A 27,403-nucleotide genomic window follows, 5' to 3' on the forward strand; every position below is an offset into this window, starting at 1 on the left:
ATTGATAAAGCAACTTTATTCAATGGATCAGTCACCACAATAACAAATTTAATTACGTAACATACGACCTCTCAGGATGGCTATGGGTGTTCAAAGACAGAACTGTATAAAGTGTAATATCAATCATTCCATTACATTGGAAAAAAAGAATCAATGATATTTAAGGGTCATGTCTGATTTATAATCCAAACATTTATTTTTAATGCTCATTTTATTTCCATAGCCATAGAAGCGCACTGACTGTACCAATGAGGGACATGGATGCTTTCACTAACCTTCTGTCAGACAAAGTCCCAATTCCTATTCAAATTATTTTAGCTGATAGAGCTAAAATGATATAGTTGATGGAGAAATTAGTATCATATATAGTAAAAGCTGAGCTGTGAAAATAAGCTGTAAGGGCAGAGCTGAATGGAATTCTTGGACATTCATAACAATGACTACAAGTTTCCACCAGTCATTATCATAGCAAATGCAACACTGATGCGGCCACAAATGCATCGATCAATTTTAAATATTTTGTCCTTCAAATTACAAAAAATTAACATGAAATTTACACCAATTTTTAATGTGACCGAATTTTTTGGGGAGCCAGAATTATCTCATAATAATAATAGCAAATTTAATACATAATTTCTTAACTCACCAACAAGCATCTCATACAGGAATACTCCAACTGACCACCAATCACACTCCCTTCCGTAATAACCATCTCCACCTTGAGATTTCAGCACCTCAGGGGAAATGTAATCAGGTGTCCCAACAGCTGTATCACATCGCACCATTCCTTCCTAGTGATGGCAAGTAAAACGGTTTGTTAATTCATGCTAACCACACATCCTATTTTACACAGAGTGACATTTCAAAAATGTATTAAGTGCAGAATAGAATTAAAAATAATTATTCAGAGAATTTGATGAACAGCCTGCACAACTATTCAATCCGTAGCAGTATTCTTGGCCAAGTCAGAAGGTTCATCCCCAGGACCTGAACACTGCCCTGTAATAGAGAGAGCATTGTACTACTGGATGCACCATCCTTTAGATTAGGACACAGACACACACTGCTCAGTTTTACGTTAAATGTACACTCTATTCTGAGGACAATTATTCCCCTTCTGAATTAATGTTGCCAAAATACATTAATTTCCACACTTGTGAATATTGGGAGTTTAATAGCAGCAGCACTTCAAATTCAATCCTTGTTTGTACGGTAGACGGCTTGACTCTTGTCAGCAGCGGCCTCTGCAGCCCGTCTGCGTTTTTATTATTTTTTGTCTGTGTTTTTAAGTAGTTTTTGTTATTTTTTGTTGGGGTATGTCGTTGGGGAATGTCTACGGACCCGCTACAGACATTCTCCGAGTTCCAATCTGGGGAAAACGCGGGAGAACTCTTGAATTACCTCGTCCATTAGGATAGGCCCTTTAGGAGATAAATCAATGCAAAGCATTATGGAAAAACCAGCTTTGCAACAGCATATGTGGAAAGAATCAAATACGATTAGTTAATTTTTGGAAAGTCAACACAGCATACTAAAACTTACTTTATTCATCTTCATGCAAGTTCCAAAATCTGCTAATTTTAAATGACCAGCTTTGTCAAGCAACATATTATCTGGTTTCACATCCCTGATAAGATACAAAAAAAATAATTTTACTGCAAAATGTTTATGAAAGAAAATATAGTTTAGAGACTAATGCTCAGCATAGTTCTTAAGAATATTTATTATACGCACCCAACACAGAGATCTCCATTTACACATTTAAAATAAACGGCATTGCTGTGAGACATTTCACAGGATATCACCAAAATCTTACCAGCAATGAAAGCACTTCTGTAGTCCGATAATCACTGTCATATTATAAAGTACAAATTTATGGACAGCATTCCACAAACAGCAATATAATAATGACTGACAAAGCTCTGATTGTATTGTTAATCAAGGGATGAGTATTGACCCATGACATAAAATCATTTATGCCCATCTCAGAATGCAAAGGCAGCCACAACTAAATGCCCAACTGTCTTAAAGACAACACTTTAGGCATTGCACCACCACCTCATTACTAACATAGAGCCACACAGCACGGAAACAGGACGCTTGGCCCAACTCGTACATGCCGATCAAGATGCCCCATTAAAAGTTAGCGTGTGCAGGGGGGTAGTTAGTGTGTGTGACGCCGCATGTGCCCACAAGTGTATATTGCCTGCCCCCCTTCCCCCCCCTGTCCCCCCCCCCCCCCCTTGCACCCCCCCATCTCACCACACTTATCCCTGGGGGGACAGACCCAACGGGTCTGCACTTGGTCTAGTATTCTCCCTAAATCTTTGCTGTACATGTACCTGCCCAAGTGTATATTGCCTTTCCTATCCGTGTACTTGTGAAAGTAATATCATGCAGTATTAGTTTAGATTCGGGGCTCAAATCTGAGAGAGAAATTTGAATCTGCAACCTTCTGATTAATTCTACAGGATTATACCTTATACCTCCTCCCTCAACTGTCCAGGGACCCAGACAGTCCTTTCAGGTTAGGCAGAGTTTCACTTGCACCTCCTCCAATCTCATCTACTGTATCCCTGGTTCAAGGTGTGGACTCTTTAAACATCGGCGAGACCAAACATAGACGGGACGTCATTTCGCTGAACACCTTCGCTCAGTCTGCCTGGACCTACCTAATCTCCTGGTTGCCAAACTCTTTAGTTCCCTTCCCATTCCCACACTGATTTTTCTGTCCTAGACCTTCTCCATTGTCAGAGTGAGGCCAAACTCAAATTGGAGGAACAGCCTCATATTTCACTTAGCGAGCTTACAACCACGTGGTATAAATATTGATTTCTCTATCTTCAAGTAACCCATGCTTCCCCCCTCTCTCCAGCCCTCCCCCACCCAAGTCGTACTAGCTTCAAAGTCGTCTTGTTGAGTCTCATTGTTCATACTCAAATTCAGTTAGGCCACAGTTAACAATGGCCTGTTTCCTTTATTGTTAGTTTTGCATCTTTCATTCATTTGTTGTATATCTCTCTCTCTATATCACCGTCAAAATCTCTCGTTTCCCTTTCCCCTGACTCTCAGTCTCAAGGAGGGTCTCGACATAAACCATTACCTATTCGTTTTCTCCAGAGATGCCGTCTAACCGCTGAGTTACTCCAGATTTCTGTGTCTATCTTCAATATTAAACCACAACACACACACACACACACAACACACATTGTGTTTATGTGAGTGTATATACTTTTAATTTCATGTTCAACATATAATTGCGCCAAAACTGAAATCCCAATTTAATTTGCAACAGCCAGGATCAACTGTCAAATAATTACCTGTGAATGAAACCCATGGAATGAATGGCATCCAAAGCAAGAACAACTTCTGCAGTGTAAAACCTGGCCCATTTTTCAGGCATGTCATAATTACTCATTAAATTCACAAGATCCCCTCCAGGCATATATTCCATCACCATGTAGAGATAACGATTATCTTGGAAAGCATAGGATAGCTATTTAGGAGAACAAAATAGATTAATTAACCCATATCTGTAAGAGTGTATATAAAGATAATGTTGGCACTCCATGCAATGAGAAGAAACATATTATATGCAAGATACTATACATGCTGAAAATCCGATTATAACAAAAAATTCTCAGATCAGACAACATCCACAGTGGAAGAAAAGTTAATATCTCAGCGATGAACTGATAAACTGGATGCTGGTGGATGATGGCAAATGATAAAAGATAAAATAAAACGTGTTATTAGTTTCCTTTTTACAAACATATTTCTTGTTCTTTATGAAATGGCTAACAAATTATTTTTTATCAAGAAGCATGTGTAGTGCTGGATGCAGAGTGCATGGCATCAGATGACAATTGTAAAATGCCCTGAGTACAGAGGGGAGGCAAGACATTGTTGTACGTATTTTTAAAAATGTGATTTGCTAAAAATCTCTCCAATTTATGGGTGCAAAATCAGTTCTGAATCCGAAAACTAATTCGCCATAATAAAGACAAAAAAAATTCCAGGTTTAACAAATACAGTTTATATTCTCACTTTCAAAGCTACTCAATTGCACGTGATAATAAAAATGCATGAGATACCTGCACAACCCATGGACTATTTGCAAATGCCATGATGCCTCTTTCTTCCCAAAAGAATGCTGAATCGGATCGTTTTATCATTTCAAACTTGCTGAGCAGTTTCATTGCAAATACTTTGCGTGTACCTCTGTGTCTCACCTAAAAAAAATATTGTATTGACATATCAGAAAAAGGAAGTATGTTTAAGATATTGGATAAAAATACATGTATATTTTGAGATGAATATTGATAACATGCTTACTTATAGATTTTCACAGCATTTTTGATGAATAAATTATGACATGCTGCAACACTCCATAGCTAAAATAGTTCAGTTTTATGGTATACATCAGTATCCCCTCTTTCACATACACATAACTACAGTGTCCTCCATAATAATGGGACAAAGACCTATCATTTATTTGTTTACCTGTACTCCACAATTTGAGATTTGTAATAGAAAAAAAATCACATGTGGTTAAAGAGCACATTGTCATATTTTAATAAAGGCCATTTTTATACATTTTGGTTTCACCGTGTAGAAATGACGGCAGTGTTTATGCATAGAACCCCATTTCAGGGCACCATAATGTTTGGGACACAGCAATGTCATCCTGTAAATAAAAGTAGTTATTTAGTATTTTGCTACATATCCTTTGCATGCAATGACTACTTGAAGTCTGCGATTCATGGACATCGCCAGTTCTGGGTGTCTTCTCTGGTGATGCTCTGCCAAGCATGTATTGCAGCCATCTTTAGCTTATGCTTGCTTTGGGGGCTAGTCCCCCTCAGTCCTCTCCTCCATATTTTGCTCTTGCCATCACTCTTCTCTCAAGTCCACAAGACCTTTTTCCAGAACTGTGGTTGCTCTTTTAAGTACTTCTTGGAAAACTGTAACCGGGCCATCCTATTTTTGCGGTTTGCACCTTGCAGTGTAGCCTCTGTATTTCCGTTCATGAAGTCTTCTGCAGACAGTGGTCATTGACAAATCCACACCTGACTCCTGAAGAGTGTGTCTGATCTATCAGACAGGTGTTTGGGGATTTTTCTTTATTATAGAGAGAATTCTTCTGTCATCAACTGCGGAGGTCTTCCTTGGCCTGCCAGTCCCTTTACGATTATTAAGTTCACCAGTGCTCTCTTTCTTCTTAATGATGTTCCAAACAGTTGATTTTGGTAAGCCTAATGTTTGGCTGAAAGTGGTGAAATCATTGGACAAAGTCAGCATGGATTTATGAAAGGTAAATGATCTCTGACGAATCTTATAGAATTTTTCGAGGATATAACTAGTTGAGTGGATAAGGGAGAACCAGTGGATGTGTTATATCTGGACTTTCTGAAGGCTTTCGACAAGGTCCCACATAAGAGATTAGTATGCAAACTAAAAGCACACGGTATTGGGGGTTCAGTATTGATGTGGATAGAGAACTGGCTGGCAGACAGGAAGCAAAGAGTAGGAGTAAACGGGTCCTTTTCAGAAAGGCATGCAGTGACTAGTGGGGTACCGCAAGGCTCAGTTCTGGGACCCCAGCTATTTACAATATATATTAATGATCTGGATGAAGGAATTGAATGCAACATCTCCAAGTTTGCGGATGACACGAAGCTGGGAGGGCAGTGTTAGCTGTGAGGAGGATGCTAGGAGGCTGCAAGGTGACTTGGATAGGTTGGGCGAGTTAGCGGTGGAGGCAGGTTCTCTGGATGCTTTCAAGAGAGAACTAGATAGGGCTCTTAAAAATAGCAGAGTCAGGGGATACGGGGAGAAGGCAGGAACGGGGTACTGATTGTGATGATCAGCCGTGATCACATGGAATGGCGGTGCTGGCTCGAAAGGCCAAATGGCCTACTCATGCACCTATTGTCTATTGCTTTCCGCAGATACGGCATCCTCTGTAACTCCCTGGTCAAATCGTTCCTTCCCACCCAAACCACTGCGTCTCCTGGAACTTTCCCTTGCAACTGCAGGAAATGCTACACTTGTCGCTTTACCTCCTCCCTTGACTCCATTCAAGGACCCAAGCAGTCTTTCCAGGTGCAGCAGAGGTTCACCTGCACCTCCTCCAACCTCATTTATTGCATCCGCTGCTCTAGGTGTCAGCTGCTCTACATCGGTGAGACCAAGCGTAGGCTTGGTGATCGCTTCGCCCATCACCTCCGCTCCGCTTGCATTAACCTACCTAATCTCCCGGTGGCTCAGCACTTCAACTCCCCCTCCCATTCCGAATCCGACCTTTCTGTCTTGGGCCTCCACCATGGCCAGAGTGAGGTTCACCGTAAATTGGAGGAACAGCACCTCATATTTCGCTTGGGCAGTTTACACCCCAGCGGTATGAACATTGACTTCTCTAATTTCAGGTAGTCCCTGCTTTCTCCTCCCCTTCTCAGCTCTCCCTCAGCCCACTGTCTCCGCATCTTCCTTTCTTCTTTTCGCCCCCCCACCCCTCCACCCTCACATCGGTCTGAAGAGTCTCGACCCGAAACGTTGCCCATTTCCTTCGCACCGCCAGCTGAGTTTCTCCAGCATTTTTGTCATCCAATTTTCCAGCATCTGCAATTAATTCTTAAACATTTTCTTTCGTTGGGAAGGAGGCCAGCTCTATACACAATATTCCAAATGTGGTCTAACCAGGGCGCTAAATAATTGGAGAAAGATGCATCCATTCTTGTACTCAAATCCCCTTGCCAAAAAAAAAGGACACCATACATGCTTTCTAAATTGCTTGCAGAATTAAATTGATAAATTAACAGAATTGCTTGATAAATGAACTTTCAATAATCCACTGCAAGGGCATCAAAATCCTTATAAACTTTTTCAAAAGTAAGTCTCTCCTGAATTTTGTAGAATTTTGGATGATAAAATACAAAGCATCCAGTAACTTCATAACAACCTTCTTCAAAATTCTAAGGACACAGATCATTAGGTCTTGGGGGATTTACCACCTGTCAGTTCCATATTTTTTTTTTTAACGCAAACTTTTTTAAACTCATTTACTCTAGATTTAAAGAGCTCTGCCTTGAGAGGTTTTCAATGCCTTCTTCTGCGAAGAAAGATAGAATTATTTCTTTATTTCCCCCACACGTGGGCAATGATTGTAAATACATTATTGCACACGTTCCTTTGAATAAAGCATTACAATATTCCGTATTTATTAATAAATTATCCTTTGGCAGACGTCTGGAGATAAATCTGAGAAAGATAACTGAGATAGCCCAGAATATTTACGTTGGCCACTGTTTTATCATGACCCTGCTCCAGAGTTCAATCATTGCAGTATTTTACGTCACATTCAGCATTCTTTTCTCAATTCCGAGTGGATACAGGTTGATCTGCCCTCCAGAGAACAAATGTAAGAGCTGCGTGAAAAATATAGATTGCTGCACCATTACAGGGTGTGGTATTTTGGAGCATTCTAATTACATCACTGCTTTGATTTGTGGTCTCAACAAAACAGAAACAGCAAATAAAGCACTGCTGCCGACATACCAGCTGAACTTCTCCAAATGCTCCTCTACCGATCACCTTAACTACTTCATAATCTTCCGCTTTCATTCTTAAATCCCGAACTTTACTCATTGCATCTTTATCTGTAAAAGATATATATTAAGATTATTAAACCATCCTTAAGTAACCAGGACCAAGTTACTATTTTATTTGAAGTGAAATATGGGAGTTCCCATGCAATAACTTTCCTTTCTGTTTAAAAATAACCAAAAAATAACAAATATGGAATCATGAATTTACAAACATGGATTGAAAGATTATGTACAAACAGAAAATGCTAGGTGGATTATAGTCTATCTGTACTCACGTGGCTTGTCCATATCCCCTTGAAGCCTTCTCTACTCACAGCCCCACCTGATTTTGTATCATCAGCAAATTTGGAAATGTGTAATTTGGTCTCCTCAGCTATAATTTCTCTCATAGAGCAACCTTAGATAGAACACTGAGACTCAACAACTAATCACAAAATACCCCAATGGTCATAACTTGCCCATTGGAGAGGTACTTGTTTAGATATTACCACCCTTTGCTTCGTCTGTTAACCAAAACCCAATCCACACAGTATTTTACCCACAATTTCAAATGCTTTAACCTTGCTAACTAATCTCCCGCTAGGAACCTTATTAATAAGTTTCAGAAGATCGTAATACTCCACATCCACTTGTATCTTCTTGTCCATCCAACTTGATGCATCTTTAAATAACCTAACAGATCAATCAAGCATGATGTCTCTTTCATAAATAAATTCTGACTGTTCAATCCAATAATTCTTCCCCAGTTTCTCTGCATTATATCCTTCATTACAAATTGCAGCATTTTTCCTGCAGCATGTTACACCAACTGCTTTGTAGTTCCCTGCTTTCTCCCTCCCTTTTAAAAATGGTCACCGGGTGGCACCGACAGCAATGGCAGCCTTGCCAACAGTCTGTCTGTCTTTTTGTCTTTTTTGTTATTTTTAGTGTGTTTTAAAAGTATGTGTTAATGTTCTCTGGTTTGTTTAATGCGGGGGGTGGGGGAAATTTATTTCAAACTCTTACCATGCCGGTGATGTGATTGGTTTCCGGGTCGTATCTCCGGTCGCTCTGCAGCCTAACATCATGGAGCTGGAGGTTTTGCTCGAGACCGACTTTGAGCCCCACTGTGGGGCCGATGACTTACCATCGGAGCCTGCGATCCCTTGCCTGGGATCGACACTCCAACCCAGTGCCCAGACCGCGGAGAACAAATAACTTTTTTTGCCTTCCATCATAGTGAGGAATGTGGAGGAGTCGTGGTGATGGATGTTCATGTTAAAAATGTATTTGGGTGTCTTGTTGCTCTTTATTAACTGTATGTCAAATCATACTTGGCTAGTAGAGTGCTATTATGATTACGATTATGATTTGTAGGGAGATTTTGAGAATCTACAGTACTTTTAGACAATGGCCAGTGGACACATTATATCCGTGGCCACCTTTCAAAACTCTGGGATATAATTCAGTGGGTACTTAGAAATTTATCAGCTTTCAGTATCACATCTTCTCTGGACAGAAAAGTGTTGCTGGAATAGACAATAGACAATAGGTGCAGGAGTAGGCCATTCGGCCCTTCGAGCCAGCACCGCCATTCAATGTGATCATGGCTGATCATCCCCAATCAGTACCCCGTTCCTGCCTTATCCCCATATCCCCTGACTCCACAATTTTCTAGATATCCAGAGAACCTGCCTCCACCGCCCTCTGAGGCAGAGAATTCCACAGACTCACCACTCTCTGTGAAAAAAAATGTTTCCTTGTCTCCGTTCTAAATGGCTTACTCATTATTCTTAAACTGTGGGCCCTGGTTTTGGACTCCCAACATCGGGAACATGTTTCCTGCCTCTAACGTGTCCAAGCCCTTAACAATCATATGTTTCAATGAGACTCCCTCTCATCCTTCTAAACTCCAGAGTATACAAGCCCAGCTGCTCCATTCTCTCAGCATATTTCCTTGGATTATCACCCTTACATTAGGTTGTTGCCCGTCTAAGCTATATGCGTGAACCACTGAGATAACGGAAAAGGAAAGATGCTGACTGGTGGTGCCAACAAGAAAGGTGCCAGAAAGCTAGTCATCAGACAATAGTCACAACATAAAAGATGGATCACATGCAGGCTGATGCGACCAGTTTCATTTGGCATCATATTCAACACAAACATCACAGGCCAAAGGGTCTATTCCTGTGTTGTACTGTTCGATTCTACAAAGTGAAAGACGAGGAGGATGCTACACACCAAGTGCATCATAGAACATAGAATAATGCAGCACTGGAACAGGCCCTTAGGCCCATAATGTCCGTGCGGACACGATGCCTGGTTTAAGTAATCTCCTCTACCTGCATATAATCCATATTTCTGCATTCATAATGCCCACTTGCCCAGATGTTCACAATCACAATGAAATTCTTGATAACCATCTACACTTTCTCAATACCACCTATTTTAGCATGATCTGCAAATTTACCAATCAGTCTACAACAAGTTAACAGAGGATCCACTGTAACATCTGCTGCACAACTAGGCAAAAAATGAATAACGACCAGTGACCTAATCTGGAAGCACTGTTTGCCAACTCAAACATCTCACTGACTGTGGTGAAGCAGTTGTGTATACAGATTTTATTACTTCCGGCTCTCCGCCCTCTAAAACCTCCGCCTAGCAGAGCTGGTCCTTACGTTCAATGACTTCTCCTTCAGCTCCTCCCACTTCCTCCAAATCCAAGAAATACATATGGGCACTCCAATGGGCCCCAGCTGTGCCACCCTCTTTGTAGGATACGTCAAACTATCACTGTTCCAGGCATACACTGGCCCTATCCCCAAACTCCACCTCCGTTACATTGACGACTGCATCGGTGCTGCCTCCTGTACCCATGCTGAACACACTGATTTCATCAACTTCATGGCTAATTTCCATCCTGTACTCAAATTCACTTGGACCATCTCCGACTTCTCCCTACCGTTTCTAGATCTCACCGTCTCCAACACAGGAGACAAACTATTGACTGACATCTACTATAAACCTACTGATTCCAATAGCTATCTAGACTACTCTTCTTTCTACCCTGCTTCCAGTAAAGACTCTATCTCCTACTCCCAATTCCTCCGTCTACGCCTCATCTGCGCCCAGGATGAGTTTTTTCCATACTAGATCATCAGAGATGTCCACATTCTTTAGGATACGTGGGTTCCCCTCTTCCATTATACCGCTCTTGCTCTCCCTCCCCCCATTCGCAACAAGGACAGAGTCCCCCTTGTCCTCACCTTCCACCCCATCAGCTGTCGCATACAGCATAAAATCATCCAATACTCTCACCACCTCCACGGGATCCCACTACTGGTCACATCTTTTCATCTCTACCCCTTTCAGCAGAGACCACTCCCTCAGCAACTCCTTGGTCAACTCGTCCCTTCCCACCCAAACCAACCTCTCCCCAGGTACTTTCCCCTGCAACTGCAGGAGATGCAACACCTGTCCCTTTACCTTCCCCCTCGACTCCATCCAAGGACCCCAACAGTCTTTTCAAGTGAGGCAGAGGTTCACTTGCACCTCCTCCAACCTCATCTACTGTATCCGCTGTTCCAGGTGTCAACATCTCTACATCGGTGAGACAAAGTGCAGACTCGTCGATCGTTTTGCTGAACACCTCCGCTCAGTTCGCCATAACCTAATTGATCTCCCAGTTACGCAGCACTTTAACTCTCCCTCCCATTCCCAATCTGACCTTTCTGTCCTGGGCCTCCTCCATTGTCAGAGTGAGGCCCAGCGCAAATTGGAGGAACAGCACCTCATATTTTGTTTGGGTAGCTTACACCACAGCGGTATAAACATTGACTTCTCTAACTTCAAATAGCCCTTGCTTTCCCTCTCTCTCCATCCCCTCCCCTTCCCAGTTCTCCCACCAATCTTACTGTCTCCGACTACATTCTATCTCAGTCCCGCCCACTCCCCTGGCATCAGTCTGAAGAAGGGTCTCGACCCAAAATGTCATCCATTCTTTCTCTCCAGAGATGTTGCCTCTCGCGCTGAGTTACTCCAGCATTTTGTGTCTACCTTGTGTATACAGATTATTGGGCTAGAAATGTATCCAAAGCTTATGCCGATAGTAAAGCAACTTATATTTAGTATAAACTACATGGACATTATTGCTTGTAAATTTATTTAGGTTTTCTGGAACTTAAATAAGTGGTAACTTAAGTGGTAACTTAAGTCTGCCATGGTAATGTTTAAGGACAAACATTTTTAAAAGTTTACAAAAATATATATAGATATTATTGTTACAGTGATCGGAAAATAATAATTGAAGCAAGCTCTTCTCAATCAGAAACTATTGCCCAGATGCTGGTTTCGAAATAGCTCAAAAATTATCATAATTTGAATATGATGTGGTATTACAATTATCAAAAGAATAGCTACTGGAGACAACATGACATTGTTTCATAATAATAACTATTTGCAGAAATCTTTTGACTATACACTTCTACTTTACCTCCCTCAAAGCTCGAGTTCTAAAGAAGGTCATCATCATTAAGTGCTAATTCTATGTCTTTTGCTGGGGATGCTACCTAACCAGCAGAATATCTGAACATTCCTAAATGTTTGTCACTTCTGTTTGTGAAACAGACTGGCTTAAAATGTAATGAGCTGTTGCCAATATTTTGATAAAATTACATTTTATTGCACTTCACTGATTGAGAGTGCTCTGTTAGCCTATTTGAAATAATTAACTCCATAGAATTGGATGAATACAAGTACATCTTGAGCCAAGCAACAGCAGATATCTGAAGGTAAATGGGTAATTTTATTTCTATATACTATGGAGCAAATGATAAAATAAATGTTATGTAAAAAGTAGCATCACCGGTAGATAGGGTGACAAAGCTGGCGGCTTTTGGTAAATTTACCATTATTAGTCTGGGTATTGTATGTACAGCCCATGTACAGGTGGGCGGCGCGACTCACGTCGTAGCGGCCTCTGCAGTCCGTCTTCCTTTTTGTTATTTTTTGTCCCGTTTTAATATAGTTTTTATTTTTTTGATGGTGTGTGTGTGTGTGTGTGTGTGTGTGTGTGTGTGTGTGTGGGTGTGTGTGTGGTGTGTGTGTGTGTGTGTGTGTGTGTGTGTGTGTGTGTGTGTGCGTGCGCGGGGGGAAACTTAAAAAAAAATTCCCCTGCACGGAGAACCCGACCTTTCCCTGTCGGGTCTCCGTTGTCGTTGGGGCTGCACCGTGGAGCGGCCTCCAGCAGGAACGTCCTGGGGCTCCAGTCACGGAACTGCGGACCTACTCACCATCACGGAGCTGGCCGAGTCCGGAGCGGGAGGAGCGGTGGTGGCGCGCTGCTGCGACCCGACCCTCAGGGATTCGGAGGCTTACCGCAGGTCTGGTGGACAGTGACACCGGGAGCCCACGGGTCCCTGCTGGGAGACCGCTTTTCGGGGCTTCTGCAACGGCGACTTCTCCCGCCCGAGTAGCGGGGTCGAGGATGACCTGGAGCGGGGCCTTACATCATCGCCCGGCGTGGCTTCAACGGCTGCGGGACTTTGCCAGCGCCCGCCCGGGGCTCCAACAACAAGACCCGGAGCGCGGCCTTGCGTCACCCGGCGCGGCGTAAATGGCCGCGGGACAATTGTTATCGCCCGCCGGGGGCTCTGACTTTGACTCTGACCTCTGGGGGAGAGGGAAGTGCAGGGGAGAGATACGTTTTTTTTGCCTTCCATCACAGCAAGGTGGAGATACGCTGTGATGGATGTCTGTGTAAATTGTGTTGTGTCTTGGGTTTTTTTTTTCTTGTATGTATGACTTCAGAAACAACATTTCACTTGAGCCTCTATGAGGTTCAAGTGACAAATAAATTGTATTGTATTGTATTGTATTGTATTGTATTGTATTGTATTGAGTATAGAAGTTGGCATGTTATGTTACAGTTGTACCAGACATTGGTGTTGCCCATTTGGAATAATATGTTCAAATTTAGTCACCCCGAATGTCATTAAGCTGGAAAGAGTGCAGATGAGATTTAGGAAGATAGACAATAGGAGCAGGAGTAGGCCATTCGGTCCTTCGAGCCAGCATCGCCATTTAATGTTATCATAGCTTATCATTCCCAATCAGGAACCTTGTTCCTGCCTTCTCCCCATATCCCCTGACTCTGCTATCTTTAAGAGCCCCATCTAGCTCTCTCTTGAAAGTATCCAGAGAACCGGTCTCCACCACCCTCTGAGGCAGAGAATTCCACAGACTCACAACTCTCTGTGAGAAAAAGTGTTTTCTCGTATCCGTTCTAAATGGCTTACTATTTGTTGACAAAAGTCAAGAGCCTGAGCAACAGGGAAAGGTTGGGTAGACGAGGACTTTATTCATTAAAGCACAGGAGGCTAAGGGGTGATAGGGACTAGCTTAGATGGGATATCTTGGACAGCATGGAGTTGAGTTGACCCCGTTTCCCTGCTGCATGACCATGACCATGACCATCACTTTAAATTCATCTTCTATACCTTGCTTGAAGGGAACTGAAGACGTGACTGGGGAGTGCTAAACCAATACCAATTATATTGTCACACCTTATATTCATGTGAACATACGGAAGTAATGAAGCCTCAAATCACTACTACAAAAATGAAAACTGCGATTTTGAATAATGCAAGTTTTGGTTATGCAGCTTAATCAATGTATCACAGTGTGTAAAGCTTACTTATCTTAATATTCTTAATTTAAAAGTTACTACATATAAAAGGCTACAAATATATTGACTCAAAATCTTCAAAGCAAAGCTAGCCTGATCAATCAGTGACTACTGATGAAATATAAACTTTTAGTGGGAAAAGCACAGAAAATGAACTAATACACTTTAGCGTTCAAACTAAGCCGAGACAACCTATACATTAGTTTCCCTTGTGCCGAAAAAAACCCGAATAAAGACCAACATTATTTTTGCTTCACTATGTTCCCTCAAATGAAGTTGATCTCAGTAATTTTGAATCAATGTCCAGCTTATCCTCTGGACTACAGATTTTTAAGTACTTGGCAAATTTTATGGAAACAAAAATCCCTCAGGCATTTGTACACACATTCATATAGGATTCAGAATGGGCTGATTTTTGCATTAAGTAACTTTTATAAAATAATCTTTTCTTAATCATTTTCCAGAAATAAAACTGTTCAAACTCCTCCTGGGATTTAGTCTACAACAGCCATTGCACTATGCATTTAAAAAAACCACTGCAGATTTTGACAAGCCTAATAATCTTTGCTACTGCAAAATTGGAAAACTTAAAGAATCATACTACTTAATTGATAGTTTGTGGAATAAACTGAAACTCTTTTAAAGCATTGATACAGTTTAACTTAACCAAGAATGCATAATAAAAAATGACATAACTGTGGGCTGAAGTATATAGTGAGATTTTCTATGATAAAAGTTCCAGTTTTACAGCTGGCTTCCAATCATTTAATTGTCAGCTCTGTCTTTTGACGAGCTGCAAGATTGAACATTGAAACCAAGCCATCCAAGGAAATTATAGATCAGAAAGAGGACGGATACAATCAGCGATCTTAGTCAAATAAGCTGCAGATATAAAAGAGTGGTGCGATAAAACATGAAATTTATGATTCCTAAAGAAAACAAATTATTTAAAAAAAAAATGATATTAAATTATATTTTGCATGAACAGGGACTGGAATATAAGTAAGAATTTTACTGTTCCGTTGTTGGTAGCATGAATTGCAACAATGGAGCTCCACTTCCGAAACTAAGATGGTCTCATTCGAAATACCCTTCCCTCGTTTTCTCTCAATTTGAGATCCAAAATGAATCTGCCCAATTTCTTCTTACATTGTTTCTTTCTCATTCTTTAATCTCACTTATTAAGATTGTTGGTGTTTTAGATTAGCTCTTAGGTCTAAATGAATCAAGGGACATGGGGAAAAAACAGGAACAGGGTACTGATTTTAGATGATCAGCCATGATCATATTGAATGGCTGTGCTGGCTGAAAGGGCTGAATGGCCTACTCCTGCACATATTTTTCTATGTTTCTATGCTTCTGGCACATTCAGAAAACCAACCTTACCAGTTTTGGCTAGCAAGGTTATTAGCCTGTAATGTTAGCGGTTTTCCTCTTTCCTAATTAGTTCAGTATTTCCAACATTCATTGTTCATAAGCTTTCCACCATCAGTATTTTGTATCTCACAGCTCCAACACCTTGTCTTATTCTTCCACTTAATTTGTTTTCACCTCTGCCAGCAAAATCATCTCTAAATAGCACACCTTCATCAATGTTGTACCAGCTAGCCAAACTACTATTTGTCTCGTCTCCCATTCTTCATCCTATTAGAGACATTCTTCATTCTTTCTACTCTCAATCCTTATGCTATCAGAAACATTCCAATTGTTATTTATACTATTGTTCTATGTTTCTGCTGAGACCATCCTGAAATGTTAATTTTGTTTATCTCTCCATTAATTCCAGCATGTTTTGTATTTTATCATTTATTATTAAGGTACATACCTCATTCCATTCTAAGAAAATAATATTGCTAATGGGGATCATAACATGCCACCTTCCATCTACATTATGGTTTATGCTTTCCTCTAAAAAAATCCTGTGTGCAATCATTGTTGAATCAACTAAACAACTAAAACTTAATGTCAAATCAAATTTTATATTTTTGACTATTTAAATCTTGTAGTAGAATTCAAACTACTTAGCAATATTAATAGCACTTATTAGTGTTACAATATATATATTTTTAAAAAGGCTTGAATTTCTTACATGCAAAATGATGGCCATGATTATAAATATTAAATATTTCTGTAACATTAAGTTTATACATAATTCCATAATACTCACATCTATTTATGAAGTTGTCAATGTTCTTATTTTTTCTTAAGGCAGGGAAATCCAAATCATAAATCAAGGCATCCAAGCTATCCTAAAAGAAGAACCAGATTGTTAAAAAATGTCAGTCTGATGTTCATGTGTATCTTACAATAAGGACATTTTATGTGAAAAAAGTGTTTCATATATGTATTTTATAACATGTACCAGAATTAATGTTATATTACAAAATTATACTCATGGCTGACAACTCCTTGGCATTCATCAAAAAGAATACAATAATGCTATTAGAAAATATGTGAAATTATCTAGGAATTATTCCGATTTGTCTCCAAAAACATTGAAGATATAAAGTATTTTATGCAGGATCTGTTCTTCATCAAAATCTTGTAAAAGTTGCATATATGAGTTTCAAATAAGCTTTTTCCTTTTAGATCATTATGCTCTGGATGCTTACCTTCTCCTATTACATTTAAAAAATAAAAACTACAGAAAACCAACTGCAATAGAAGCTGGTAAAACAAAGTAAAGAGTGGAATAAGATTTTGAAGATAATCTTTGAAAATCACAGATGCCATAATATAGATTTGGTGTCTTTACACAGCTTAATTGGTTGAAATGGAAAAATACTTCATGAACTTAGTTTATGGTTTAATCCGGATGGCTTCATCAAGGTTAAGATAGAAAAGTGCATATTTTCATACACATTTTAAGTTTTGGGGAAAACTATTCTGAAGCTTTCTGAAGCTGGTGCCAGCAAAATAACTCTCTCTCTCAATGTCAGCAAAATTAAAGAGATGATCGTGGACTACAGGAGAGCAGGGGAGTGGTCACTTCCCCATCCACATCGGTGATGCTGAGGTTGAAAGGGTCAGCAGCTTCAAGTTCCCCGGCGTGCACATCACTGAGAACCTCTCTTGGACACTGCACACGGACACAATAACTAAGAAAGCCCGCCAGCGGCTCTTTTTCCTGAGAAGACTGAGGAAGTTTGGCATGAACGCCAGCATTCTCACAAACTTCTAGTTGTACCATCGAGAGTCTGCTGACAGGCTGCATCATAGTCTGGTACGGGAACTGTTCTGCCCACAGCCGCAAATCATTACAGAGAGTGGTGAAGGCGGCACAGCACATCATTGGCAACTGTCTCCCGGCCATTCAGGACATTTTCCACCGGCGGTGCCTGCGGAAGGCACACAGCATCATCAAGGACCACAGCCACCCAGCACACAGACTGTTCTCCTTGTTGCCGTCAGGCAGACGATATAGGAGCATGGCTGCACGTACCACCAGACTTAAGAACAGTTTTTATCATTATGCCATCAGGCTTCTGATACTCATCATATATGTTGATTATTCTATTTATTATTGTCTTTTACCGACCAATGTCACTTTTATCTTATCTTTTTTTTACCTTACTTTAACCTTGTAATATCATTGCTGAGGCGACCTGTTGGCTTGTCAAAAACATTTCATTGGGGTTTCTGCGGGAACAGACGGGATTCGAGGATGGTGTGCTGCCTTCCTGTTGCCAGGATCCAAGATGTCACGGACAGAGTGCAAAAATCCTCAAGGGTGAAGATGAACAGCCGGAAGTGGTAGCGCATGTCGGCACAAACGAAGTCGGAAAGAATGGCATGAATATTCTGCAGCGTGACTTTAGAGGGCTCGGAAAAATGCTGAAAAGCTGGACCTCCAGGGTTGTAATGCAAATAATAGCCCGGATGTAGGGTGTAAAGTAATGCCACTGTGGTGATGGAGAATTTCAATATGCAGGTAGACTGGGAAAATCAGGTTGGTTCAGGACCCCAAGAAAGAGAGTTTGTAGAATGCCTCCGAGATGGATTCTTAGAGCAGCTTGTAATGGAGCCGACGAGAGAAAGGGCAATTCTGGATTTAGTGTTGTTCAATGAACCAGATATGATAAGAGAACTCGAGGTAAAGGAAGCGCTCGGAAGTAGTGATCATAATACGATTAGTTTTAATCTGCAATTTGAGAAGGGGAACTTTAAATCGGAAGTCAGTGATGCAGTTGAACAAAGGGGACTATGAAGGCATGAGGGAGGAGCTGGCCAAGGTAGACTGGAAAGGGATCCTAGCAGGAATGATGGGGGAACAGCAATAGCAGGAATATCTGGGCATAATCCGGAAGATGCAGGATCATTTCATTCCAAAAAGGAAGAAAGATTCTAAGGGGAGTAGGAGGTAACCGTGGCTGACAAGAGAAGTTAGGGATAGAATAAAACTAAAAGAAAAGATGTATACAAGACAGCAAAGAGTCAGCTGGAAGCAAACAAAGGACATTGGACAAACATAATTTTCATAGGACTGTGATGGAAGGCCAAATAAAACAGAAGGATGGAGATTGTCCCGCGGCCATTAAAACGGGTGGTGCGAGGTCGCACACCGGGTCTTGATGTTGGAGCCCCCCGGTGTGCGGGCAATACGTGGGCTGAAAAGATGAAGTACAAAAAAGTTTCCCCCCCCCTCCCACCCCACCCCCACCCCCCCCACACAACACCCCAACATAAAATAACAAACACTACTAAAAACACAGACAAAAATAATAAAAACGCGGACAGGCTGCAGAGGCCGCTGCTGGCCAGAGCCGCGCCGCCTACCGGATGAAGTACTTGAGGGGAAGCTGGCCAGGAATATAAAGAAGGACAGTAAAAGCTTCTTTAGATATGTTAAGGGAAAAAGAGTAGCAAAGTCAAATGTCGGTCCCTTGAAGGCAGACACGGGTGAAATTATTATGGGCAACGAGGAAATGGCAGAAGAGTTGAAATAGGTACTTCGGATCTACACTAAGGAAGACACAAACAATCTCCCAGGAGGACAGAGGATCTAAGGGGGTAGAGGAACTGAAAGAAATTTTCATTAGGTGAGAAATAGTGTTGGGTAGGCTAATGGGACTGAAGGATGATAAATCCCCTGGGCCTGATGGTCTGCATCCCACGGTCCAAACGGAGGTGGCTCCAGCAGTGGACGCATTGGTGATAATTTTCCAATGTTCAATTGATTCAGGATCAGTTTCTGTGGATTGGAGGATAGCTAATGTTATCCCACTTTTCAAGAAAGGAGCGAGAGAGAAAATGGGGAATTACAGAGTTAGCCTGACTTAGATGGTGGGAAAGATGCTGGAGTCAATTATTAAAGAGGTATTAATGGGGCATTTGGATAGCAGTAATAGGATTAGTCCAAGTCAACATGGATTTATGAAAGGGAAATCATGCTTGACTAATCTTCTGGAATTGTTTGAGGATGTGACAAGTATAATGGATGAAGGGGTGCCAGTGGATGTAGTGTATTTAGACTTTCAGAAAGCCTTTGATAAGGTCCCGCACGGGAGACTGGTGACTAAAATTAGAGCACATGGTATTATAGGGTGTTGACGTGGATAGAAAATTGGTTGGCAGACAGGAAGCAAAGAATCGGAGTGAACGGGTCTTCAGAATGGCAGGCAGTGGCGAGTGGAGTGCCACAAGGCTCGGTGTTGGGGCCACAACTGTTTACCATATATATTAATGATTTGGAAGAGGGAATTAGGAGCAACACTAGCAAGTTTACGGATGACACAAAGCTGGGTGGCAGAGTGAGCTGTGAAGAGGATGTTAGGAGGTTGCAGGGTGACCTGGACAGGTTGAGTGAGTGGGCAGATGTATGGCAGATGCAGTATAATATAGATAAATGTGAGGTTATCCACTTTGGTGGCAAAAACAGGGGGGCAGATTATTATCTCAATGGGGTTAGGTTAGGTAAGGGGGAGGTGCAGCGAGACCTGGGCGTCCTTGTACACCGGTCACTGAAAGTTGGCTTACAGGTACAGCAGGCAGTAAAGAAAGCAAATGGAATGATGGCCTTCGTAACAAGAGGATTTCAGTATAGGAGTAAAGAGGTTCTTCTGCAGTATAGGGCTCTGGTGAGACCACATCTGGAGTATTGTGTACAGTTTTGGTCTAATTTGAGGAAGGACATCCTTGTGATTGAAGCAGTGCAGCGTATGTTCACGAGATTGATCCGTGGGATGGCGGGACTGTCATATGAGGAAAGATTGAAAAGACTAGGCTTGTATTCACTGGAGTTTAGAAGGATGAGGGGGGTTCTTATAGAAACATATAAAATTAATAAAGGACTGGACAAACTAGATGCAGGAAAAATGTTCCCAATGTTGGCCAAGTCCAGAACCAGGGGCCACAGTCTTAGAATAAAGGGGAGGTCATTTAAGACTGAGATGAGAAAAACATTTTCACCCAGATAGTTGTGAATTTATGGAGGGCAGTGGAGGCCAAGTCACTGGATGGATTTAAGAGAGAGTTAGATAGAGCTCTAGGGGCTAGTGGAGTCAATGGATATGGGGAGAAGGCAGGCATGGGTTACTGATAGGGGACGATCATGATCATAATGAATGGTGTTGCTGGATCGAAGGGCCGAATGGCCTCCTCCTACACCTATTTTCTATGTTTTTATGTACCGTTGACCCTGTGTTAACCTACGTATTACTAATAAAACTGAACTGAACTGAACTGAACTCTCCACAGAGCCATTTTAATGGGCAGCATAATGGTCAGTTTGTAGAGCTGGTGCCTCACAGTGCCAGTGACCCAGGTTCGATCCTGACCTCGGGCGCTGTCAGTGTTGAGTTTGCTTTTCCTGTGAGTGCTCCATTTTCCTCCCACATTCAAAAGACATGCAGATCTGTAGGTTATTTGGCTCCTTTGGATTGCCCCTAATGTGTCGGAAGTGGATGCGAAAGTGGGATAACAGCGTGAACAATTGTTGTCGTAGATATGGTGGGCCGGAGACCCTGCTTCCATGTACTTTCTCCAAACTAAACTACATTCATTCAGTAATCCCATAAAAAAATATTTCTGGATTAAGTTAGTAAGGCACTGACACATACACAAGTTGATTTCATCTCCAATATTTAAAGGCACAATGCAAGCATCAGATTCGATTAAGTCTAGAGTTGACACCATATCAAAATCAATGACCAAATGCATAGGTAATGTTGTCCCAAGGTTTCCAGATTATTCTCTGGAGCATTTGGTGGGAACTGTAAGAATCCACAGATCTATCATCATCCCCTCTAATTCAAGGAAGAAATCTGTGTCTAACACAATAAAGTTGCAGACACAGGAACCACAAATGCTGGAATCATGAGCAAAACACAAAACACTAGAGGAACTCAATGTCAGACAGCACCTTTGAAGGGAATGGACAGGTGATGTTTCGGGACAAGACTCTTCTTCAGACTAGAAAAAGGCACAGTAGTACAATGTGTTGCTCCAGATTCAGTGATACGAGATATTGAACAGCCTGATCATATCAAAAAAATACTAGTACAATCATCAACATTCTGATGTACCCATGCTCCTCTCTTATGTCTACTCCAGCACACCACTCCTCCAACCACTGCATTTTGCAACTATAGGCAAATTCCTCTCAATACCCTCACAACTCTTCAAAGAAGCCGCCACTCACATTTAATCTTGATCAGTGTCACAACCTACCATCGTCACCCAGTCCACCAAGAGAACAACAACACCTCCTCAGATGCCATTAACTTAGATGGTGCATCATCACAAGGCCCATACCCATCTGATGATCGCAATTCTGTGGGTTTACTGAGAGAAATAATTGAATTTCTCACTTGGGGAAACCATGTATCAAGAGCAGGATCAGATGAAAGCCACAGGGATACAGATAGAAAGTAAGCATTATAGAACGCAAGGTTATTCATTCTCTGCTTAGCTGAATACAAATACTAGATCTCAATGCCAGGATACATCATGCATACACAAAAGGCTGGAGTAACTCAGCGCATCATGCATCATCTCTGGAGAAAAGGAATAGGTGACTTTTCTGGTCGAGACCCTTCAAGCATAGAATCAGAGTCATATAGTAGAGAAATAAATATTTTGGCCCACAATATCCATGCTGACCATCAAAGACCATAATATTAAGTTGTACCATAACCTCCCTGCTTTATGCCCTGACCTGCTGCTGTAAATTATATCATCAGCACATCAGCACTGTATACATAGCGTGAGAATGAAGTTCACGTCAAACATGATTGGGAAAATATTACAAGTCTCTGTGATGTTGAGTTAATCCATTAAGAGCACTCCTTTGACTGGAACATAATATAATTGCACTAGTTCGTGCAAACTCTCACCGAGGGCTTGTCCAATATGAATGCCATCTTTAATAGGGTAACAGAGATCCCAACCCCACTGCTTCCCAATGACTTGCAGTGGTGCTCAATGGCTCAATCATTGTAAAGTGTGGAAGAGCAAAAAAGTGATAGTGATATGGGATAGGGATGTGGTGCCTCTGAAGTATTTTTCCTGATCATCCATTGTTTCCCTCCTTCAGTCTGTTCCTCACATATCGCCCAGCGTAATGTTGGACAAATCTGTCATTGTTTAACAGCTCTTGAACCAGTGCAAAGCAGGATTCTCAAGCTCTAAAACTTAGGAAAAACTGACCATGACCATCAGTTGGTCAAGTTGACAATCAGTTAAGACAAGCTTGTCTGCACCTCTGCTGCAACCACAGAGTGACACCATAATTGAACTTCTGGTAAGAAGACAACATATTGGTGGTTGCTAAAGTGTATCCATACATAATATTTCACATAATGCACCTGTGTTTTCTCCTAATTTTCCAGATGCACTTCCAAAGTATCAAGGCTTAAATCTTCAAAAATCTTTAACTTTTGCAGCTCAATTGCACCATCTCCTATAAACTTAAACTCAGGCTAGTCCACGTCTCCTCCAAACCAGCACAGTACGTAGGATCTGCAGCATCACTAACCTCACATACTTGTCGCCCAGCAGCAAAGTCTCAACAAACCACCTCAGGACAGGAAGTTAATATTGCCATGGAGGTTGAGGAATGAGGCCTGGATATGGCTCTGGCGGTAGAGCAGGAAATATCTTACATGGCTCAACATTAAATAGTTTCTGTTGAAATGTCCTGCAGCTGAAGAACTGCCACAGAAATGAAACAAAGCAGAAGAATTGTGGGCCTGGCAAATTTCATACAAAGCCTTGTTTTTGGGGTTTGCATGCGAATGACATTTAAAAGGCTTAGCGAGAGTCAAGAGTCAAGAGTGTCATATGTGCTGGATGGGACAATTAAATTCTTACTTGCTGCTGCACAACAGATGTGAATACGAAAACATAATACATAACAGGAAAGAGAAAAAAAGAAAAAGTTCAATAAATAACAAATATTGTACAATAATAATATAGTCTTTTGCAGTTCAGAGCTTATTCGATGTTGTGTTCAATAAATAGCCTGATGGCTGTAGGGAAGAAGCTGTTCCTGAACCTGGACGTTAACAGTTTTCAGGCTCCTGTACTTTCTTCCTGATGGCAATGGTGAGATAAGTGTGTGGCCAGGATGCAGTGGATCCTTGATGATTTTGGCTGCCTTTGAGGCACCGACTACGATAAATCCCTACGATTGTGGGGAGGTCAAAGCCGGTGATGGACTGGGCAGTGGTCACTGCTTTTTGTAGTCTTTTTCGTCCTGGACGTTCAAGTTCCGAACCAGGCCACGATGCACCCAGTCAGAATGCTCTCTACTGTGCACCTGTAGAAGTTTAGGAGAATCCTCTTCGACATGCCGAATCACCGTAACCTTCTCAGGAAGTAGTCGCTGATGTGCCTCTTTTATAATTGCATCGGTGTGCTGGGTCCAGGGAAGATCTTCGGAAATATGCACGCCCAGGAATTTGAAGTTATTGACCCTCTCCACCGCTGTCCCATTGATATGAACAGGATTGTAGGTTCTCATCCTTCCCCTACCAAAGTCCACAATCAGTTCCTTGGTCTTACTGATGTTGAGAGCCAGGTTGTTGTACTGGCACCATTTGGCCAGTCGTTCGATCTCACTTCTATACTCAGACTCGTCCCCATCTGTGATTCGTCCAACCACAGTGGTGTCGTCGGCGAAGTTGATGATGGAGTTCGCATTATGTCCGGCTACGCAGTCAAGGGTATAGAGTGAGTAAAGCAGGGGGCTGAGCACACAGCCTTGAGGTGCTCCCGTACTAATTGTTACTTCCAATTCGAACAGACTATGGTCTGTGGATGAGTGGAGGGCTGCATTCCAACAAATTAAGGCATATCAGCCCAACTTCATCATGGAATTGATAACTTTTGAGAGATTCGTTTATGATCATTGACCCTTCAAAATAAAGTCCATCAGTTGTTATATCAGAGACAACCATGAAGATAACCATTGTTTTTTAAAGAACACTTATTTGTTTGCAGTAAAATTGTCTGATGGACTACTGGTGGGTCTGTACAGAATTCCAGCAATGAACAAGTAAAATAAATATATTTTTGAAAGCAAGTTTGAATTGCTGTTTACCTTTGTATTTGGATTGTGAGTTTGGTTTTCTGAGGAAAATTGACATAGCAGTTATAGCATACTGACCGCAGACAGCCTACTATAGCAAGATTTTCATGTTTTTATAAAATGTGCCATTACGTGACACTCTAACTCAAATTGTAAAAACCACAAATTAAGTGTTTTGTTACTCTGAACAGAATGTGATAGAATAGAAATACACTTTAGCAACAATTGCACTGAGTACAGGCTTGTCCTCCATCGTATCCACTTAAATTATATTATACATCAGTACAAACAAGCCATTAAATACCAGAATGTAGAATATAGATAGGATTACAGTTACTGAAAAAGAACAGATTTAAAAAATGCAAGGACCGCAAGGAGGTACTTTGGGAGTTTGGGACTGCAGCCGTTTAGTATGATACTGTGGGGAAGCAGCTGTTCCCAAATCTGTGGTGTGTTTTCATAAGGTCATAAGTGATAGGAGCAGAATTAGGCCATTTGCCCCATCAAGTCAGCTCCGCCATTCAATCATGGCTGATCTATCTCTTCTCCTAACCCCATTCTCCTGCCTTCTCCCTATAACCCTTTACACCCGTAAAGGTTTTCAAGCTTTTGTATCTCTTCCCCAACAGGAGAGGGGAATAGGGGCAATGACTGGAGTTTAAATGTTCCTTGATTATATTGGTTGGTTACCCAAGGCAGTGTGCAGTGTAGATGGAGTCAGTGGTCAGGGAGACTGGTTTGTGAGATGGGTTCGGTTACATCCATAGCTCTCTGCAATTTCTTGCAATCCGGGGAAGAACTGCCACCAAACCAACTGTGATGCATCTCAGTAGGATGCTTTCTACAGTGCATCTGTAGAAGAAAGGTCTCGATCCGAAACATCGCCTATTTCCTTCACTCCATAGATGCTGCCTCACCCGCTGAGTTTCTCCAGCATTTTTGTCTACCTTCGATTTTCCAGCATCTGCAGTTCCTTCTTAAACATTTCTGTACTAATGTTGTGTTTGACCTGAGCAAATGGCAAGTAGGTCAATAGTTTTTTTTTGTTTTTTTTTGTGAAGCATACAAAATGAAACTATTCAAAAAAAAGGATTGAACTTGAGCAACAGTGATAGAGAAGTAACGTATTACTGAGTGCATGGAAGAGGACAAGGCAAAGTGTGATTGCCAGTTTGGGCAGATACCTGGCCCAAATGCAGCCTTATCAAATTTTAAAAAGCTGCTACATGACTCCTTACTCTCATACTTAATGCCTCGATCGATGAAGGAGAGCATACCATATGTCTTCTATACCACTCCATCAACTTGTGTTTCCACCTTTAGAAAACTATGGTCCTGGGCCCCAAGATCTCTCTGTACTTTATGTCAAGAAACTTAATTACCGTATTTCCCGACGTCCCAGACGCTATTTTTTTACTCTAAAATAAGGCTCGAAAATTTACCTGCGCTTTGGAGGCCGAAGGTTAGGCCAAGCAATGCCACTCTCGTAGCGACTGCTCCTGCCTTCGGGACCTGCCATGCCTTCGACACTGGAATTGTGGGAAGTGGGAAGCGGCTGTGAAAGGGCAGCGCCGCTGAGGGGTGGGAAAGAGTTCCTTTCCACAGCGTGCAGGGAGTCTGGCCCGGGTCAGCATGGCCTGGGCTGCACAAAGTAGTAAACTTGGCTACATTTATGTCCAAGTCGTTTATATATAATCACATCTGCAGAACACCACTGGTCACAGACCTCTAGCCAAAATATTTGCCTCCCATAACTATCCTCTGTCTACTACGGGTAAACAAGTCCCGAATCCAAACTACCAATTCACTGTGGATCGCATACAACTTAATGTTCTGATCAGTCATAACACATAATTAAATGTGGCGCAGTTGCCAACTCAAAGCACCAGAGATACAGGTTTGATCCTGACCTCAGGTGCTGTGTGGAATTTGCATGTTCTCCCTGTAATCGCATGGGTTTCCTCCAGGTGGTCAGGTTTCCTCCCACATCCCAAAACTCCAAACTAAACTCCATGCAGGCAATATCCACTGCCTTAAACTCATTGATCAAAAAACTCAATCAAGTTAGTCAGTCATGACATGTCTTGGAAAAAAACATGCCAGTTGCAAATCCAAGTAAATCTTATCCTGAAGATTCCTCTTCAATAGCTTTCCTAACACTGATGCGAGTTGTGGATTGGTGAGAAAAAGGCACCAGAAGTGGGTGAGGTGAATGATGCCAAGAGAACTCGTGAAATCTGATTTATGACAACACAGTAAACGCAGAAAAATAAGATGTTGAATAATTAGCTTACAACAGTCTCAACCGTGCATGGGGAAAAAACATTACCAAATATAGTAATGAAACCAACACAATCAGCATTGGGGATATGCCAAAATGATCTCGGCAAAATAATATTTCTGAAAAAAAAGTGGCATGCCCCTGGAAGAAATGATTCGCAACCTACATGTTTTAGACTGGGAAGGCATTGCAGATGTCATAATCCTTCAGTTTCCCTTCTTCACGGGTCTGACAATACGGCGGAGGACTGAAAAGGTAACTTTCTCTCACTACAAATGCTGTCGGGCCTGCTGAGTGTTTCCAGTTTTTATTTCCGATCT

At 41.6% G+C, this 27,403-nt stretch overlaps 1 protein-coding gene across 1 annotated transcript in view; it reads right to left on the reverse strand.

Annotated features, from left to right (window-relative positions):
• rock1 (Rho-associated, coiled-coil containing protein kinase 1) overlaps positions 1–27,403 on the reverse strand; it is a 118,929-nt gene that overhangs the window by 58,241 nt on the left and 33,285 nt on the right. The window contains exons 2-7 of the mRNA XM_055634180.1: positions 16,442–16,523; positions 7,558–7,658; positions 4,095–4,232; positions 3,321–3,496; positions 1,543–1,627; positions 647–791 (exon numbers count right to left, since the gene is read on the reverse strand). Coding sequence (XP_055490155.1) covers positions 647–791; positions 1,543–1,627; positions 3,321–3,496; positions 4,095–4,232; positions 7,558–7,658; positions 16,442–16,523 — 727 coding nt within the window. The remainder of the gene's footprint in view (positions 1–646; positions 792–1,542; positions 1,628–3,320; positions 3,497–4,094; positions 4,233–7,557; positions 7,659–16,441; positions 16,524–27,403) is intronic.

This window comes from Leucoraja erinacea, chromosome 4 (genome assembly GCF_028641065.1).
Source record: "Leucoraja erinacea ecotype New England chromosome 4, Leri_hhj_1, whole genome shotgun sequence".
Taxonomy (NCBI): Eukaryota; Metazoa; Chordata; class Chondrichthyes; order Rajiformes; family Rajidae; genus Leucoraja; species Leucoraja erinaceus.